At 42.1% G+C, this 19,535-nt stretch overlaps 1 protein-coding gene across 1 annotated transcript in view; it reads left to right on the plus strand.

Moving 5' to 3' along the window:
- Positions 1-9,202: 9,202 nt before the first annotated feature.
- LOC124123093 overlaps positions 9,203-19,535 on the plus strand; it is a 61,023-nt gene continuing 50,690 nt past the window's right edge. Inside the window, exon 1 of the mRNA XM_046486360.2 lies at positions 9,203-9,393. Within this exon, the coding sequence (XP_046342316.2) occupies positions 9,353-9,393 (41 nt within the window). The 5' untranslated portion in view covers positions 9,203-9,352. The remainder of the gene's footprint in view (positions 9,394-19,535) is intronic.

Raw genomic sequence — 19,535 nt, forward strand, 5'->3', positions numbered from 1 at the left:
GCCAAGCTTCTCAGGGTTCTCAGAAAAAGTAAAACCTCATGCCAGGTCTTACTAGGAAAAAATAAAACCTCATACCAGGTATACTTTGAAAAAGTAAAACCTCATGCCAGGTCTTGCTAGGAAAAAGTAAAACCTCATACCAGGTATACTTTGAAAAAGTAAAACCTTAGGCCAGGTCTTACTAGGAAAAAGTAAATAGAGGTTATCACGCGAGTGTGTTTGGGGGTGGTAAATATCCTGCATTAGGAATAAACATTGTATTTAGCGAGCCTTGGCGAGCTAAATACATAGTGTTTATTCCTAATACAGGATATTTACCATCCCCAAACACACAAGCGTGATAACCTCTTTATCATATAATGTCATTCTTTAATTCTGTGCTTCAAAATCGCTTTCCCTCTCTCACATACATAACCGAAACATTGCGAGTTTTTTCTGGAATGCGCGCATTAATATTTATTACGTCACAGGGTAAGTGATGTGTTAGTCGGACAGTGACAGTAGCCAATATAGTCCCAACTGGAATCTGTTTCTTATACAGTGGCGAAGCAACATATACGCAAAACAACAATTGTTTTTAATTGCCTTTCGCGGCAATCCATCTGTCTGTCTGCTAGAGTAACTGCCCTTTGTCAAAGGGAAGCTACTCTAACCCTAGTCTATGAGACGTCACGGCCACGTTGACAGTCGGTCTGTCCTGTCATAACGTTAAGAAGTGTAGTCAGCTGTACACACAGCGACAAAACGAAACAAGGTAACAATTCAAACATATTTCGGACAAATCCAACTATTTTAATTTGTGGAGAAGGTTTCAAGCCGCAGAGGTCTACAAGCACAGATATGGCTACTGATCCCGCTTGGCTAGGCCTAGTGCCCTCGCAAAATTGTTTCGAAATTTATATCTCTTAAGTTGCCCAAACTCATAAAATGCCTTAGCTACGTCACAGTTAGAGACTGATTTTCAGTATATTAGACTGTTCTTTTGATAATGATAGCAATTATCCCTGTAGTTTATCCACATTCCTGATGGTTAGTTCGATCGCCGAATGACGAGGGCGACGCCATGTTTGTTTATAAACAGTGAAAGTAGTCCCTACTTGACCTTTGATATTTGCATCTCTATCCGCATATGACCCCAACGGATATCGTTTTTATCCGTTGGCTTTATCCTGCTGAGAAACCTACCCATTATATGATAAAACTTCATACCAAGTATACTTTGAAAAAGTAAAACCTCATGCCAGGTCTTGCTAGGAAAAAGTAAAACCTCATACCAGGTATACTTTGAAAAAGTAAAACCTCAGGCCAGGTCTTACTAGGAAAAAGTAAAACCTCATACCAGGTATACTTTGAAAAAGTAAAACCTCCCAAGAGGTTTTTTCGTAATGGAGAAAACACGACTAACATTCCCTACCAAAACCGAGGAGGAGTGTTTTATCCGGCTTAGAAACCGTTAAACATTTAGAATTACTGTAAATTTAGTTGTCTCCCATTTGGGGCACTATAACGGGGATTTACTACCTCGCTATTGCCAGGATAAGCGTATAGAAGGAACCCGAACCGTGCACGTGCGATACATGCGGTAAGAACACGTGGTTGTCTTTCTCAGTTGAGTTCGAGATGTCGAGCGGGGAGGAGTGAGTGAGTGAGTGAGTTAGGTTTAACGCCGCTTTTAACAGTATTCCCGTCATATCGCGGCGTGTCAGCTTAATGTGGGAGGAAAGCCCGAAGTGATGCAGGTCTCAGACGTTTACCACTTCGGTGAAACCCACGAGCACGGGTATGGTGCTGACAAACCTAGATGTGGGAGGAAAGCCCGAAGTGATGCAGGTCTCAGACGTTTACCACTTCGGTGAAACCCACGAGCACGGGTATGGTGCTGACAAACCTAGAAACATAATCGGGGCGAACCGGGATTCGAACCCACAATCATAGGTTTCTGGCGTGTCCAAGGGACGCAACTCTGCACAGCGAATCGCGGCGCCTTAGACGCCTGGGCCACCCGTGACCCCCGAGCGGGGAGGAAGGCGGAGACCTATTTCTGGAAGAAACGAGAAGCAGATTTGCGAACAAACTGGTAAGTTTAGTTCAATGTATAGGACAGTCCTTTACCAATATTTTATGATTATCACTGTTTCGAATATTATCTGTGAATAAAATGAAACGCCCTTAATAAGCGTATAGAAATGGTTAATTTTTACCATAAAAATGTATTTTGATGTAGCCATATTTTCTAAAGTGACTTTATGCTTTATAGATGTTTAGAACATACGGTTGTGTACTTTGTTGTAATTAACTATAACAAATATTTTTGGGGCACCGGATTAGTGCTGTCCGCATCTACAAACGCACCAGCGACGATCTCAAGTCCAAGGCTTCAGACATTATTGGAAGGAAATTCCTAAAAAGACGGAGACAGTGTCTTGTGCGCCACCAACTTCAGTGACTGAGACAACCACCTCCGCAACTGAGACGGCTGCTTCTGCGGGTACTTCGGCAGGTACCTCTGTAGACTCAACGACTGAGGCAAGTCTGGAAGGTCTATCCCAAAAAGGGTCTCTCTACTTTACATTTAACTTTCATTAAAGGATGTTACTGGCTGTTGTTTTCTGTTGTCTTTGTGTAGAAGTCCGGGTATGTGCCTTTAATGAGACCCTGTGATGAAAAATCAGTGTGTATCGGGAATGTATTTTTTTCAGAGGCGAGACCTGGTTGGGAGGTCTTACCTTTTTACAAAGACCCTGGGATGAGGTTTTACTGAATTTACCAAAACCTCATCCCAGGGTTTTGGTGAAAATGTAAAACCTCTTCCCACGTTTTAGCATTGGCAGAAAACACATCTTTTCATAATGGCGATACCCACATAGGTTTCTAAGAGATAGGAAGATACGTACAGCACAACACGCAAAAGTGGCAGAAGGTTCATGACCTCGAAGAAGCTATTGTTTTGTAGAACAATTAAGACCATCGCGTGTGCATGAACATCGCGGGTAAGACGACAGATAAGGCTTTGCCCAACAATAGCATGGCTGAGAGCAAACACTCAATAAAACACCCATAAAAGTGTCTGCTATCCACATCAGGCAAGCCCGACGAAAGCACATTCATTATCAAGAGGTTTTGTTTGTTTATTTGTTATTCAACGACGCACTCGGCAATATTCCAGCTGTATGACGGCGGTCTGATAATAATCGAGTCTGGACCAGATTTTCCAGCGTTTGACATCATGAGCATCGATCCACGCAATTGGGACACGATGCCATGCATCAATAAAGTCATCGAGCCTGATCACCAAATCCCGTTAGTCGCCTCTTACGACAAGCACGGGTTTTAACGGTCATGTTAGTTCAGTGACAGTGTGGATGAAACGGATGGAAGTTCTGTGGTATGGTTGTGCTCGTGTTGGGGAGGTGTCACAACCAATGAATTGGTGGTGGTGTGGTTGTGATGGTGTAGTGGTGGTGGTGGTGGTGTGGTTGTGATTTTGTAGTGGTGATGGTGTAGTGGTGATGGTGGTGGTGTGGTTGTGATGGTGTAGTGGTGATGGTAGTGTGGTTGTGGTGGTGTAGTGGTGATGGTGTGGTTGTGATGGTGGTGTGGTTGTGGTGTGGTGGTGGTGGTGTGGTTGTGATGGTGTAGTGGTGATGGTAGTGTGGTTGTGGTGTGGTGGTGGTGGTGTGGTTGTGATGGTGTAGTGGTGATGGTGGTGGTATGGTTGTGGTGTAGTGGTGATGGTGGTGGTATGGTTGTGGTGTAGTGAAGGTGGTGGTGTGGTTGTGATGGTGTAGTGGTGGTGTTGGTGTGGTGGTGAAGGTGGTTGTGGCGTGTTTGTGATGGTGGTGTGGTGATGGTGGTGGTATGGTTGTCGTGTGGTGGTGGTGGAGGTGTGGTTGTGATGGTGTAGTGGTGATGGTGGTGGTATGGTTGTGGTGTAGTGGTGGTGGTGTGGTTGTGGTGGTGTAGTGGTGATGGTGGTGGTGTGGTGGTGGTGTGGTTGTGATGGTGTAGTGGTGGTGGTGGTGTGGTGGTGATGGTGGTTGTGGCGTGTTTGTGATGGTGGTGTGGTGATGGTGGTGGTATGGTTGTCGTGTGGTGGTGGTGGTGGTGTGGTTGTGATGGTGTAGTGGTGATGGTGGTGGTATGGTTGTGGTGTAGTGGTGGTGGTGTGGTTGTGGTGGTGTAGTGGTGATGGTGGTGGCGTGGTTGTGATTCTGTAGTGGTGATGGTGTAGTGGTGTGGTTGTGGTGGTGTAGTGGTGGCGGCGTGGTTGTGATGGTGTAGTGGTGATGGTGGTGGTATGGTTGTGGAGTAGTGGTGGTTGTGTAGTTGTGGTGGTGTAGTGGTGATGGTGGTGGTGTGGTTGTGATGGTGTAGTGGTGATGGTGGTGGTATGGTTGTGGTGTAGTGGTGGTGGTGTGGTTGTGGTGGTGTAGTGGTGATGGTGGTGGTGTGGTTGTGATTCTGTAGTGGTGATGGTGTAGTGGTGTGGTTGTGGTGGTGTAGTGGTGGCGGCGTGGTTGTGATGGTGTAGTGGTGATTGTGGTGGTGTGGTTGTGATGGTGTAGTTGTGATGGTGGTGGTGTGGTGGTGTAGTGGTGTGGTTGTGGTGGTGTAGTGGTGGTGGTGTGGTTGTGGTGGTGTAGTTGTGATGGTGGTGGTATGGTTGTGGTGTAGTGGTGGTTGTGGTGTGGTTGTGATGGTGTAGTGGTGATGGTGGTGGTGTGGTTGTGATGGTGTAGTGGTGATGGTGGTGGTGTGGTGGTGTAGTGGTGGTGGTGTGGTTGTGATGGTGTAGTGGTGGTGAGGGTGTGGTGGTGGTGTGGTGTTGTGGTGGTGTGGTTGTGATGGTGTAGTGGTGGTGGTGGTGTGGCGGTGGTGTGGTTGTGATGGTGGTGGTGGTGTGGTTGTGATGGTGTAGTGGTGTTGGTGGTGTGGTTGTGATGGTGTAGTGGTGTTGTTGGTGTGGTGGTGATGGTGGTTGTGGTGTGGTCGTGATGGTGGTGTGGTGATGGTGGTAGTATGGTTGTGGTGTAGTGGTGGTGGTGTGGTTGTGGTGGTGTAGTGGTGATGGTGGTGGTATGGTTGTGATGGTGTAGTGGTGATGGTGGTGGTGTGGTTGTGATGGTGTAGTGGTGGTGGTGGTGGTGTGGTTGTGGTTGTGATGGTGGTGTGGTTGTGGTTGTGGTGGTGGTGTGGTTGTGGTGGTGATGGTGGTGGTGTGGTTGTGGTGGTGTAGTGGTGGTATGGTTTTGGTGTAGTGGTGGTGTAGTGGTGTTGGTGGTGTGGTGATGGTGGTGTGGTGATGGTGGTAGTATGGTTGTGGTGTAGTGGTGGTGGTGTGGTTGTGGTGGTGTAGTGGTGATGGTGGTGGTATGGTTGTGATGGTGTAGTGGTGATGGTGGTGGTGTGGTTGTGATGGTGTAGTGGTGGTATGGTTTTGGTGTAGTGGTGGTGGTGGTGTGGTTGTGGTTGTGGTGGTGGTGTGGTTGTGGTTGTGGTGGTGGTATGGTTGTGATGGTGGTGTGGTGATGGTGGTGGTATGGGTGTGATGGTGTAGTGGTGATGGTGGTGTGGTTGTGATGGTGGTGGTGTGGTTGTGGTGTAGTGGTGGTGGTGGTGTGGTTGTGATGGTGTAGTGGTGATGGTGGTGGTATGGTTGTGGCGTAGTGGTGGTGGTGGTGTGGTTGTGATGGTGTAGTGGTGATGGTGGTGGTGTGGTTTTGATGGTGTAGTGGTGATGGTGGTGGTGTGGTTGTAGTGGTGTAGTGGTGGTGGTGTGGTTGTGATGGTGTAGTGGTGTTGGTGGTGGTGTGGTTGTGATGGTGGTTGTGGTGTGGTTGTGATGGTGTAGTGGTGGTGAGGGTGTGGTGGTGGTGTGGTGTGGTGGTGGTGTGGTTGTGATGGTGTAGTGGTGGTGGTGGTGTGGCGGTGGTGTGGTTGTGATGGTGTAGTGGTGGTGGTGGTGTGGTTGTGATGGTGTAGTGGTGTTGGTGGTGTGGTTGTGATGGTGTAGTGGTGTTGTTGGTGTGGTGGTGATGGTGGTTGTGGTGTGGTCGTGATGGTGGTGTGGTGATGGTGGTAGTATGGTTGTGGTGTAGTGGTGGTGGTGTGGTTGTGGTGGTGTAGTGGTGATGGTGGTGGTATGGTTGTGATGGTGTAGTGGTGATGGTGGTGGTGTGGTTGTGATGGTGTAGTGGTGGTGGTGGTGGTGTGGTTGTGGTTGTGATGGTGGTGTGGTTGTGGTTGTGGTGGTGGTGTGGTTGTGGTGGTGATGGTGGTGGTGTGGTTGTGGTGGTGTAGTGGTGGTATGGTTTTGGTGTAGTGGTGGTGTAGTGGTGTTGGTGGTGTGGTGATGGTGGTGTGGTGATGGTGGTAGTATGGTTGTGGTGTAGTGGTGGTGGTGTGGTTGTGGTGGTGTAGTGGTGATGGTGGTGGTATGGTTGTGATGGTGTAGTGGTGATGGTGGTGGTGTGGTTGTGATGGTGTAGTGGTGGTGGTGGTGTGGTTGTGGTTGTGATGGTGGTGTGGTTGTGGTTGTGGTGGTGATGGTGGTGGTGTGGTTGTGGTGGTGTAGTGGTGGTATGGTTTTGGTGTAGTGGTGGTGGTGGTGTGGTTGTGGTTGTGGTGGTGGTGTGGTTGTGGTTGTGGTGGTGGTATGGTTGTGATGGTGGTGTGGTGATGGTGGTGGTATGGTTGTGATGGTGTAGTGGTGATGGTGGTGTGGTTGTGATGGTGGTGGTGTGGTTGTGGTGTAGTGGTGGTGGTGGTGTGGTTGTGATGGTGTAGTGGTGATGGTGGTGGTATGGTTGTGGCGTAGTGGTGGTGGTGGTGTGGTTGTGATGGTGTAGTGGTGATGGTGGTGGTGTGGTTTTGATGGTGTAGTGGTGATGGTGGTGGTGTGGTTGTAGTGGTGTAGTGGTGGTGGTGTGGTTGTGATGGTGTAGTGGTGTTGGTGGTGGTGTGGTTGTGATGGTGGTTGTGGTGTGGTTGTGATGGTGTAGTGGTGGTGAGGGTGTGGTGGTGGTGTGGTGTGGTGGTGGTGTGGTTGTGATGGTGTAGTGGTGGTGGTGGTGTGGCGGTGGTGTGGTTGTGATGGTGTAGTGGTGGTGGTGGTGTGGTTGTGATGGTGTAGTGGTGTTGGTGGTGTGGTTGTGATGGTGTAGTGGTGTTGTTGGTGTGGTGGTGATGGTGGTTGTGGTGTGGTCGTGATGGTGGTGTGGTGATGGTGGTAGTATGGTTGTGGTGTAGTGGTGGTGGTGTGGTTGTGGTGGTGTAGTGGTGATGGTGGTGGTATGGTTGTGATGGTGTAGTGGTGATGGTGGTGGTGTGGTTGTGATGGTGTAGTGGTGGTGGTGGTGGTGTGGTTGTGGTTGTGATGGTGGTGTGGTTGTGGTTGTGGTGGTGGTGTGGTTGTGGTGGTGATGGTGGTGGTGTGGTTGTGGTGGTGTAGTGGTGGTATGGTTTTGGTGTAGTGGTGGTGTAGTGGTGTTGGTGGTGTGGTGATGGTGGTGTGGTGATGGTGGTAGTATGGTTGTGGTGTAGTGGTGGTGGTGTGGTTGTGGTGGTGTAGTGGTGATGGTGGTGGTATGGTTGTGATGGTGTAGTGGTGATGGTGGTGGTGTGGTTGTGATGGTGTAGTGGTGGTGGTGGTGTGGTTGTGGTTGTGATGGTGGTGTGGTTGTGGTTGTGGTGGTGATGGTGGTGGTGTGGTTGTGGTGGTGTAGTGGTGGTATGGTTTTGGTGTAGTGGTGGTGGTGGTGTGGTTGTGGTTGTGGTGGTGGTGTGGTTGTGGTTGTGGTGGTGGTATGGTTGTGATGGTGGTGTGGTGATGGTGGTGGTATGGTTGTGATGGTGTAGTGGTGATGGTGGTGTGGTTGTGATGGTGGTGGTGTGGTTGTGGTGTAGTGGTGGTGGTGGTGTGGTTGTGATGGTGTAGTGGTGATGGTGGTGGTATGGTTGTGGCGTAGTGGTGGTGGTGGTGTGGTTGTGATGGTGTAGTGGTGATGGTGGTGGTGTGGTTTTGATGGTGTAGTGGTGATGGTGGTGGTGTGGTTGTAGTGGTGTAGTGGTGGTGGTGTGGTTGTGATGGTGTAGTGGTGTTGGTGGTGGTGTGGTTGTGATGGTGGTTGTGGTGTGGTTGTGATGGTGTGGTGGTGATGGTGGTGGTGTGGTTATGATGGTGTAGTGGTTGTTGTGTGGTGGTGTAGTGGTGATGGTGGTGGTATGGTTGTGGTGTAGTGGTGGTGGTGGTGTGGTTGTGATGGTGTAGTGGTGATGGTGGTGGTGTGGTTGTGATGGTGTAGTGGTGATGGTGGTGGTGTGGTTGTGGTGGTGTAGTGGTGGTGGTGGTGGTGGTGTGGTTGTGATGGTGGTCGTGGTGTGGTTGTGATGATGGTGTGGTGATGATTGTGACGTGGTTGTGATGGTATAGTGGTGGTGGTGTGGTTGTGGTGGTGTAGTGGTGGTGGTGTGGTTGTGATAGTGGTGTTGTGATGGTGTAGTGGTGGTGGTGTGGTTGTGATGGTGGTGTGGTTGTGGTGGTGTAGTGGTGGTGGTGGTGGTGTGGTTGTGATGGTGGTGTTGTGATGATGTAGTGGTGGTGGTGTGGTTGTGATGGTGTATTGGTGGTGGTGGTGGTGTGGTTGTGATGGTGGTGTTGTGGTGGTGTAGTGGCGGTGGTGTGGTTGTGATGGTGGTGTTGTGATGGTGTAGTGGTGGTGGTGTGGTTGTGATGGTGTAGTGGTGGTTGTGTGGTTGTGGTGGTGTAGTGGTGGTGGTGTGGTTGTGATGGTGTAGTGGTGGTGATGTGGTTGTGATTGTGTAGTAGTAGTGGTGTGGTTGTGATGTTGGTGTTGTGATGGTGTAGCGGTGGTGGTGTGGTTGTGGTGGTTAGTGGTGGTGGTGTGGTTGTGATGGTGTAGTGGTGGTGGCATTGGCGTGGTTGTGATGGTGTAGTGGTGGTGGTGTGGTTGTGATGTAGTGGTATTGGAGTGGTTGTGATGGTGTAGTGGTGGTGGTGTGGTTGTGATGGTGTAGTGGTGTAGTGGCTGCTTGGTGGTGAATTAATGATGATTGATTTGTCCTTATAAGAAGTATTTATTTCTATGTAGTGACTACACCGAGTCTGAAACTGACTCGCCTGTCGTACGGTTTAGAACTACACAAACATGTTTTGTCACACTGTCGTCTGCAGCAAATCATCACGTGACGTCTCCGGCCATGCACCCGGACGTTGTAACACTAGTAGAGCGAGCAGATCTCGAGACAGAGACATAGCGACAAAGGCGTTTCAACAATTGGGACAGTTTTGTGGAGGGCCTTGTTTCAAGATCCTCATATCACTGAACTGGTTATGGACAAATCCCAGGCGTACCCCCACAAGATAACACCCAGGTAGGTAGATGTACAAGTCTCGTGCAACACGTTTTTTTAAATATACCCAGGAAGGTTGTTATTTGAGTTCACAAGGTCTCGACTATCACATTACCATGGTGGTTGATTTGAAGAGAAGCAGGATTCATCTGACACCGACTGATGTAATATATTAACACCCATTCGCTCATTCAATAACTCTTTGGGTGTGACGACAAACAACTTTCTGTTGTGTACATTTAAAAAAAATAAATTATCATAATGATTTGCTTAAATTCAAACACATATTTGATGAAGCCGATATATTTCATAGAACAAGATTGCGTTTTCAAAGTATGTCGCTGTATATGGGCATTTCAGAAAAAAGTATCAATGTAAATATTAAGAGTGAGTGAGTGAGTGAGGTTTTACGCCGCTTTTAGCAATATTCCAGCAATATCACGGCGGGGGACACCAGAAATGGGCTTCACACATTGTACCGCCCCGTAAATATTAAGAAGAGTGAATGAGTGGGTTGAGTGAGTGGGTGGGCGAGCGAGTGATTGAATTTCACGTCGCAAATATTCCAGCTATATGAAGACAGACTAATCGAATCTTGACCGGGAAGACCGTTGACAGTAAACAGGATACACGTTGGTTGGTTGGACTTAGTTAACTATGCCCTCATTACGATGGCGCAGGGTGAAAACCAGAGCATGCTGGAACATTTTGTTCAGTTTTTAAATTATATTTTTTTGAATATTATAATAATTGCTTTCCAAAGTAACGTGGGTAATTTTTATGTCATAAATGACAGTAAATGTTGATTCAAATTATTGAGCTACTGTCGAAATTTTAGTAAGAACTTTTAAAATTTATTTTGAATTATAAGATATGTTAAATAAATTAAGTAAAATAAAAATAAAATAAAATAAAATAAGTGATTAATATTTGGTATATTTTCTGGATTATCAGAGTTTGGCAGGATTCGGACAATTCGACTCTTAATCATTTACATGATTATTTTCACCAACACCCACTTGCAAAATGTACGGATCTTGCAAATTTTGTTGTTGTTGTGTATATTTACCTGTTCAAAGAACAACAGTAAAAGCTGCCGAGATGATGTCACTGGACACTCTAGATGATATTGGCGATGCAATCTGTGTATTAGGCGGTGATTTAATTGCCAGGACAGGTAGAAATGTAATTGTGTAGATGTTATTTTCGAGTACCTTGAGGGTCATGCAATGGATTTCTGGATTTCCTTCTGGTCAAGTTTGATTTACTGTGTTATTCTGCATTTGTTACGGTTGACAACTTTGGTTTGATCAATGAAAGTTCATGTTTACATGGACACACACACACACACACACACACACACACACACACACACACACACACATTCTGAATACCCTTGTGGACCTTCTAGTATAAGAAATATATCTTTTTGTAGACCTTTCAATGTCAAGTGTTTTTATGCTACTAACGTTTAAATGTATCTAATTTTACCGTTTCAAAAGGTGTTGAAACATGTTACTGTGTCCAACGTATTTTAATCTCCACACGCTGCGCTTGTTACAATAACATTCATATATTATCATCATCAATTATAGCTTTTACGTCGACTTAACAGTCTTGTATTTCGTCCACCCACACACACACACACACACACACACACACACACACACGTTCATGCATGCGCGTCGCTTTATAAGTGCATTAATCTTGGACGCGACGTTAAACTCCATTTCACTTCACCTCATGTTAAAATCTTCATGTTATGAATGGGAGTGTACAGGGGATTTTACTTTGATCAGTAGTACATGAGCAAGAGTAATTGATTATGTGATTAGTACTAAAGTACTCACGGAAATTGAAAAAAACTGTTTTTTCGACCTCAGATCTTATATTAATGCAGTTAATATACAAAATATGTAAATATTCAAACAACTAAATTAGTACTAATTGGGCCGTGGCACAAATACAGCGTATCAAATGTTTTTATGCCTTTTTACACGTAAAAGTGTGTAAAAATGTGAGTAAAACAGACTATTGTGAAACAGGGCATAACCAGGTGTAAGTAGATCAAGGTGACCTATGACACCTTGACGACAGGTGAGAACAGGTGCATAATGCCAAGAGTCTGTTTCTGCTATGTCAATTTGGACTTGGTTTTATTTTTGAATGTTGAAAGTGCCGACAAATTACCTCCTGTAAAGTACATTTTGTATTGTTCACTGAGACCAAACTAGCAAATCCAGACTAGTACTTTTCGAGTTGTTTTGTTATTTCGTATTTACAGCTACGTAACACTTTGTGTCGATTTTTAAATTGCGAAAAACAGTTTTTTTTCATTTCCATGAGTACTTTAGTGATGTTTGAACAATGCAAATGACGAAATTTGAGGAAAATTACACCAGGTAAAGAAAACAAGTACTGCTTTGACTTGAAAAGTGAGTTGTTAAAAATAGCTCGGTGTGCAGGTCAACATAACTTCAGGCGATAGAAAGATACAAACTCGCTAGCATGCTGTATTACAACCATAAATAAAGACAAATCAATGTGTAGTAAAAAAGCAACTATTTCTTGAAAAAATAAAGGAATTTAAGAAAATACTATTCACCAAGAAGTTTTGAAAAACATGAATAAATACAGAAATGTAACTGATATAGATAGTTTCAATATTTGAAAAAAATGTTTTCAGTTGTACTGAATCAAGAGAAAGTTTTGAGTTGATTTAAACAGAAGATGAGTGCACTCTTGCCGCAGATATGCTTGATTTACCAATATAAAGAGAAGATATATCGCCAGCTATCCGTGACCTGAAAACAATAACGTTCAGAACACAGCCTTGTCGCACGCCAGAATTGCAAAGAGAAATCACTGAGTATATACCATTATTCCTAACACAAGATTTTAATCTTGATAGACATTACATAATTTTTTTCCATTTTGTTATTCACCCAGTGGGAACGAAATAAAAGATATAATTTACATGCATACTCAATCAAATGTTTTGGGGATTTTCCATGTTTTCCTCAAGCTAAAAGGTAGTTATGCCTGTGTAATTATTCACATAATTTGTGATGGCGTGGTGTATAGGAATAATTAAACCAAAATCTTTTGGAAAATATGACGTTTCGAGAAATGAATCGAATAAAGCCTCCAACTAAGGATGTAGAACGTGCTTCTGATTTTGGTATGCATTTGTTGGCTATTTCATGTATTGTGTTGAATGTGTCGTTGTTTGTGTTTTGGATGATTGTTATATCTATGTTATTGTAGAGTTTTGTAAACAGATGCCAGGCTGGTTTTTTAAAGTTCTAATTTGGTTGGGAGCATTTTTTCTTGGTGGTTTGTTCAACATCAGTCCGGGAGGTATTGATGGGGCTGGTTAGATTGATTAGACACTGATTTGTTGCCGCCGCTCGAGGATAATCGATGATGTGATGTCAATGATCAGGAACATGAATTAATATAGTAGCGCCATACCTTTATATGTAGACCTTCAGAATCAGACAGACTGACAGACAGATTTATTCAGTATAAAGGCCAGAGGCCCATCATACAGTCATTTCGTATAATTTGGGGTCGCATGCTTATTTTTGTTTACATTTTGTGGATACTTAAGAACACAGTTGTTCAAGTTATGTGACAGGTTCAACTTTTCTTCATTGATGTACGTTATAAAGATACAGGCTAACATTATACAATACTTCATTCTTTGTAGATGTCAATAGATTTACAAGATGATAGGTAGGTTGATAATTATCATTTACATGTGGCAGATGGTTGCTAGTCTCTTAATTCCTTCTGCAAGTAAACATACCATGAAATTCATCTTCAATATATAACTGACTATGATTATGTTTACACAATTGTCAAAGTCACTGTGCATATTCAATATGTGTGTATTTACCAGTTTCTACAGCTAAGCCAAAGTTACTACATCTACATCTACATGGTGATGGTGGTGGTGGTGGTGTGGTTGTGGTGGTGTAGTGGTTTTACTACAAGTTTTGCCAAAGCAGACCTTAAAGCTCTGCTCGCTAACGTCGAACCCATTCGACAGAGGTGTCCATCCCCGTGCATCTGATGTCGAACCCATTCGACAGGCGAATAGCATAACAACACCCCAAAATAAAACTCGCCATATCTATTTACCAAGAAGGCTTTGCGTAACATTTGAATTACGTATGACATGCATAAATGCTCAGCTTGCTCAATATCAAAACGTTCAGTCATTTATTTACCTTAAAAAGAAAATATCGCGAGTTAAAAATGTTTCGGCCAAACTTCTCGGCACACAACTACCAGAAACGGCCATTGTTGACTTTTGGCACTTCACGTTGAGCGGCATGCAGTCCGATATTTTCTTTATAATTTCATCATTTTTCCTATTCGATCATAATTTTTTGTTTGCTGACGAAAGGAAAACACTCATGTTCCTTTATTTCTAAAAAATAGCAACTTTCGGTGTAACTAATTGTAAACAAAAACAATCTGAATCGTAACATCATCGATTGGATGGAACTTGTACGATCATGGCAACGGCGGTAGACAAACAACTCCACATGCATAGTTATCCCGTTAGACTATTACAATCATTTTGTTACATCTAACTTAATTTTCTAGAATTATTGACACGTATGTATAAATCTTTGTAAAAAGAATTTCATTTTTAAAGAGTTTGCAAATGATTTCGTTTGATAAACTTTCCGACACATTGACAACCAAACAAACGTTAGAGATACGTTTGGGCGTGGCCTAACTCGCGATTTGTTGAGTTGAACAAGTTGAAGTCAACAAACACTGCGAAAAATGACAAATATTGGATGATACGCAAAATCTGAACTGATATACATTCTAGGTAAACCATTCAATAGCAAAATAATGCATTTTATGAGAAATAATCAAAATACTTGCAATTTTAGCTATCATTTCTGAAACCGGAAGCACGTACCGCATGTGACATATGGAAGCAAAATATGCAAAAGTTGGTAAGCTATCATAAAGAAATTCCGAAATAGATTCAAATTCAAAAGAAAATACATAATTTACTATTTTTCGTTAACTATTTACTATTTATTGATCTGGAGAGCAGTCTTCACTCCTATTTGTTTCATATTTCTTCGTGATTGTCGCCATCAAATGTGCAAGTCTAAATCCGAAACCGTAATGGATTTCACGCTCGATGATTTTAATTTTAAAAATATTTTCTAAAAACGAAAGCAACGGAGAGCGATACAACGTATTGATATGCCATAATAATAACATAATATTGTTATTGGTCTAACATTACAAAAAGAACAATTTAAATATTAAAGATGTTGTTGAAAACTTTCTGAGAACCTCCCGTCCTCTGAACCGATAAAATTTTGGTACACGAGGTAGGCTAGTGTAAATATATATAGATTCTAGGCTCCTATATATGTGATTTTGTACCCAAAACAAATTAAATTGTACCCAAAATACTTTGTGAATTTGTACCTAAGAAAATAAGACAATAGATCTATAATTATATTTATGTTTTCATGTAGATGAACAGAACACATGATAAAATATTTCATCAAGTTCCAAATATGATTATGACTGTGATCCTTGAAATTGATTGTTTAGTGTTGAGAGAAAATTGACGTCTTGTCACTGAAGGAGAGGCCAGTTAAGTTGGTTAAACCTAAGTTAGAATGAATTGTTTTGATAGGAAAGTGATATTATGTTAAGTTTAAGACACCAAATTAATGTATATCTTTGAAATAATTCTAGGTAGATCTACAAAATCACATACCCATTTGGGTAACAAATTACTAGAAATTTTGGGTACAAAAGTCACCACTGTACATTTCAACTGATTTTCGTGAATCAATGGGATAAAATATTTCGTCTGAATGATTCCTTTTCTCATTTTTTAAGACAAGAATTTTTTTTACATAACAAAACAGGCAGATCTACATGGATCACGTTTAGTCCTAAAAATGTGAAAAATATGGACACCTCAGAAATGAGGGCTTATAAGTATAATTCTACCTAACTAGTCACATGGTTTGACTTAGATCTAGGTCTATCTAAGAAAAATCTTATTTTAATTTTTTTTATGACACTGACATTTCTGGCACTTAGACAAAGAGTATTCAAGGAAAGACAGATATGTTTTTGAATGAAAATATGACTTTCCTTTATAATTCTTTTTTCATGATGACAGGGGAACTTTTATACACAACAGCTGAGGAAGTTGTGATACTGTGATTGCATACAAAACAGGTTGGAAGCAGTACCTGTATGTATAAAATAGACCACATAAGGTGAACAAAAGTAATGGATTGGCTGACTGGAAAAAATACATCTGGCAAGGGTAAACATGTACACAGGCATGTTTCTTTTCATTCCAACCAGAAGACTGAGATAGTATTTTCTAAGACACTTATGGCAAACTTACCAGCTCATGTGCCACCATGGTTCTTGTGATTAAACAAACAAAATGTCATGTACTGTTACAAGTACTGTTAATGTAATTAAATTAAATTAATTCCTATTAAATTATATTTCAGAATTGTTTCATTTGGAAACAAACCACATAATGCACAAGATTAATGTCCATATGAGTTAAGTATGTATATGTTAAGGATCGGATTTATTCATTATTCATGGAATACTAAAATTAAAATGATTACATCAGAGAGTTACTTATTCACATAGTTGATTTTCAGAGTGCAAGATAATAATTGATGAATAAATATGTTTAAACTAAAGATAATAATTGAAGTTTGATCAGTTACACTGTGCTGATGCAAAGACTAATATTTACTGTCCCCACACACCATCATTGTGGGAAAAATAACTATTTAATATAACTTAAAATTTTAAAACCTGTAAACAGCTGTAAATAATTAAACAATTACAAATCTATCATCAATACGCAATCATGGTGGTCTTCATATTTTTGGAATAAATTTAGAAATCCTTCGTGTAACTGTTCTAGAATCATGCTAGAATCTATGAATGTATTCCCGAAAGGAAAACTATCCTAAATGTAATGTGGAACTAACACCGAAAATATGTACGTAGCATATTATTGCTTATATATACCCTATCATATTCAGCAACGCGGGGTTGTTATTTTGAAACACGTTTTGTCAAGCCCATTTTCGCGCACCTGTTGTTGAGGGTGATCTTGCTGATCGACGAAATCCATAGACGTATTACGTGGGTTACACTTGTTGTAGTTAAACTTATCAGCGTGTACATCGCAGAAATATGAATCATGTCCCATTTATATTCACAACATTGAATGGTGATTCTTAAATATCAACAGAAGTTCAAATAAAAGATACCGAAACTTGCATGTGGCATGTTGATTTATCGTCTACCGTTTCCGGGTCACGGGAGCATGCAAGGTCAAACGGATGAACTAATACGCGAATTATATCGTCAAAGTCACATTTTTATTTCATGTTAGTGGTGATTACTGATACTGTGTATCGACTTATATTTTTGCTGTATGTGATAGGCGAAATATTTCAAAAATTACTGTAATCGTTTTGTTTCGAAAGCTTATCAGCAGACTACCCCTGTCTGTGACATCACATCCGGTGACCTTTGCACTTATTGAAATAGTGCTGTCAGAATTCACGATATTTATTTTCATTTTTCTCTCGTCATATTTATTGGAATATGACGAATAAAACATTCTTCGATAGAGAAGATCGTCAACTTTCGCCAAGTTATATTTATAAAGGCAATGTAAACTTTGTTGATATTAAAATAGCAATAAGTAATGCGGAGTTCGGGCGAAGCGCGCCATGTTTGATTTTAGGACGTCTGCTAGCATCATGACACGGGTTGTTTATTTTTGTATATCGTAAATATTCAACCAAAACGCTTGAAATTAGTATTAGTGAATATTTATAAGTCATTAATTGTTTCCTGCAAATTTAATAACATGACACGTCAGTTTAACCCGAATATTCGTATTTCTGCAACCGACATGATGACCTCGAAAATTAAGTTATTTTTCTGTTTAACGTTTAGATAATAAATTCACTGGGGTGTCCCACTTCTGTTGCATTAGATCTCTGATGTAACATCTATTTACAAGTTTATAATCACTGTATGGTATTAGAAGTGGTGTCAACGATTTGGTGAGTGATGCTTTAGCAGCAGCAGCAGCAGCAGCAGCGGCAGCAGCAACATAACATGGCTTGGTAGTCAAGATAGGACAATGTCGTATTGGCTGGATGCAAGATCATTACACTATTATGTTTCCTGTAAACAAAAGGCTGATGGCTATCAAATCGTGTGTCCATAGCTGCAAATAAATAAAATGTTCTTTAGGCTTCTGCAATTCAACTGTGTTATAGGGTTTAAACTGTTTATGGTGGTTCTCCTGGGGCTTGACAGGGAGACAGATCTTCTCCCATGGTCTGTTTGTGATGGAGTGACCTCCATCGCCAAAGGTTCAAATTGGTTTTGAACCTTTACAGGTGCGGACTGAGAAGAAGGCATCTCGAAGTGTTGGAGGGCCCTGGCCGTGTTTTTTCCTTTTCCTTTTTTCTTTCTTCGTTAAATGGAAGTTTCTTTGAAGGGTTGATGATTCTGGTTCTAATGTTTCATTTGAAGGCTGTGGTGATTGTAGAGCCTCCGTCTGTGAGGCTGGTGTTGTTTTTATTATATCAACTGGAGATGTTTGAGCTGATATATCTACTAGCATCTGCTGATCACTAACTCAAGAGATGGTTGTTTGGCATCCTGTAGATGTTGTGGCAACTTTGACAATAGGAGTGGAAGTTACTGCTGCTGAGTAGGATTGAGTAGAAGCATTTTGGGATTGAGACTGAACTATTGTTTCAGCATCATGAAAAGAGACATTGTTAGAGTGTTTTATTTAGAGTATTTTTGACCGAAGGACAAAGTCTTGACAAAGTTTGGATGAGGCCAAGTGGTCCCCATCGCAATTTGCACAATTAATTGCATCTGTGCACGCGGTACTCTCATGTGAGCCACTGCAGCGGACACAAACTGTACTGAGGGTGCAAGTTTTGGCACCGTGTCAAAATTTGACATTTGTAACATCGGAGTGGGTTTGGTACATAAACCTCCACTTGATACCTGATATTAAAATACCCAGCTATGACAGATTGAATTTGAATTTTTGAAAGTGAAAACGTAAAGCGATATATGTTTGTCTTCATACTATTATGAATTTGCTTTCCTGTGAAACGTTTGACAGCTGTAGCACCTTGTGTTTTCAATTCTGTAACAATCTCATCTTCACTCATGTCAGACAGACAACGGGCTCTGTCTCTTACGATGCCTCGACATGAGTTCGGCGTTCACTGTGCTGAGACAGAAACCTCCACATTTGCAAATTGATGAGCTGGCATCAAAGTGTTTTCGTTTTTGGGAAGCAGAGTGTTTTATAGTCATAATGAAAGGAAGTTGTTCTGCACTTCTGCTCCCCACCATCGAGTGTCAACAAGTACGGTGTTTATCTGCATTTGATGTCCAGGTGTGTTCGACTTCATCAAATATAACATGAATAGATAGGTTTGTCTTCCAAATTTACTCCCGGGCTGGTTCGGCCAATAAAAATCATTTAGAGACATTACCAGATTGACCCATAAGCCACCGGCTCGAGGCAATATATTACATCAATATTAAGTGTTTTCAAAAACCAAGACCAAGCATACATCGTGCTCTGTCTCTTTAAAAGAAAAGCGCTCTTCAGTTAGATGACAGTGAACAATAACTTCTATTGTATACAGTGCACTTTACCTGCAGTGTCATGAAAACAACTTAATGGGTAATGCATACGACATAAGTTTCATTGCTATATCTTTGGATTTAACAGCTATGTTTTGTCATTCTATGATTGTGGGTCTTAACAACTGTTGCTTGACTAACCGACCTGAACAAATCCTGTATAAGCTGTCTGACATCTGGGACGTCTGGCAAAAATAATGTTCAGTATTTTAGCATAAGTCAAGGCTATTTGAATTTATCAATATATTCGTGACAAACTCGTGTTATTCCGGGACTCGTGCAATAGTGACCCGTGCCTCTCTCGTGGCCATTTTTGCGACTGTGTTCCGTCTAAGCGCAAACGGGCATCGCTAAATGAATTCCCGTATATTTTCCACAGATATCAAATATATTCCAAGATGCAATTGAAAAATTATTCCTGG

The sequence above is a fragment of the Haliotis rufescens genome, unplaced genomic scaffold (assembly GCF_023055435.1).
Source record: "Haliotis rufescens isolate VD_foot unplaced genomic scaffold, xgHalRufe1.0.p SCAF_10, whole genome shotgun sequence".
NCBI lineage: Eukaryota > Metazoa > Mollusca > Gastropoda > Lepetellida > Haliotidae > Haliotis > Haliotis rufescens.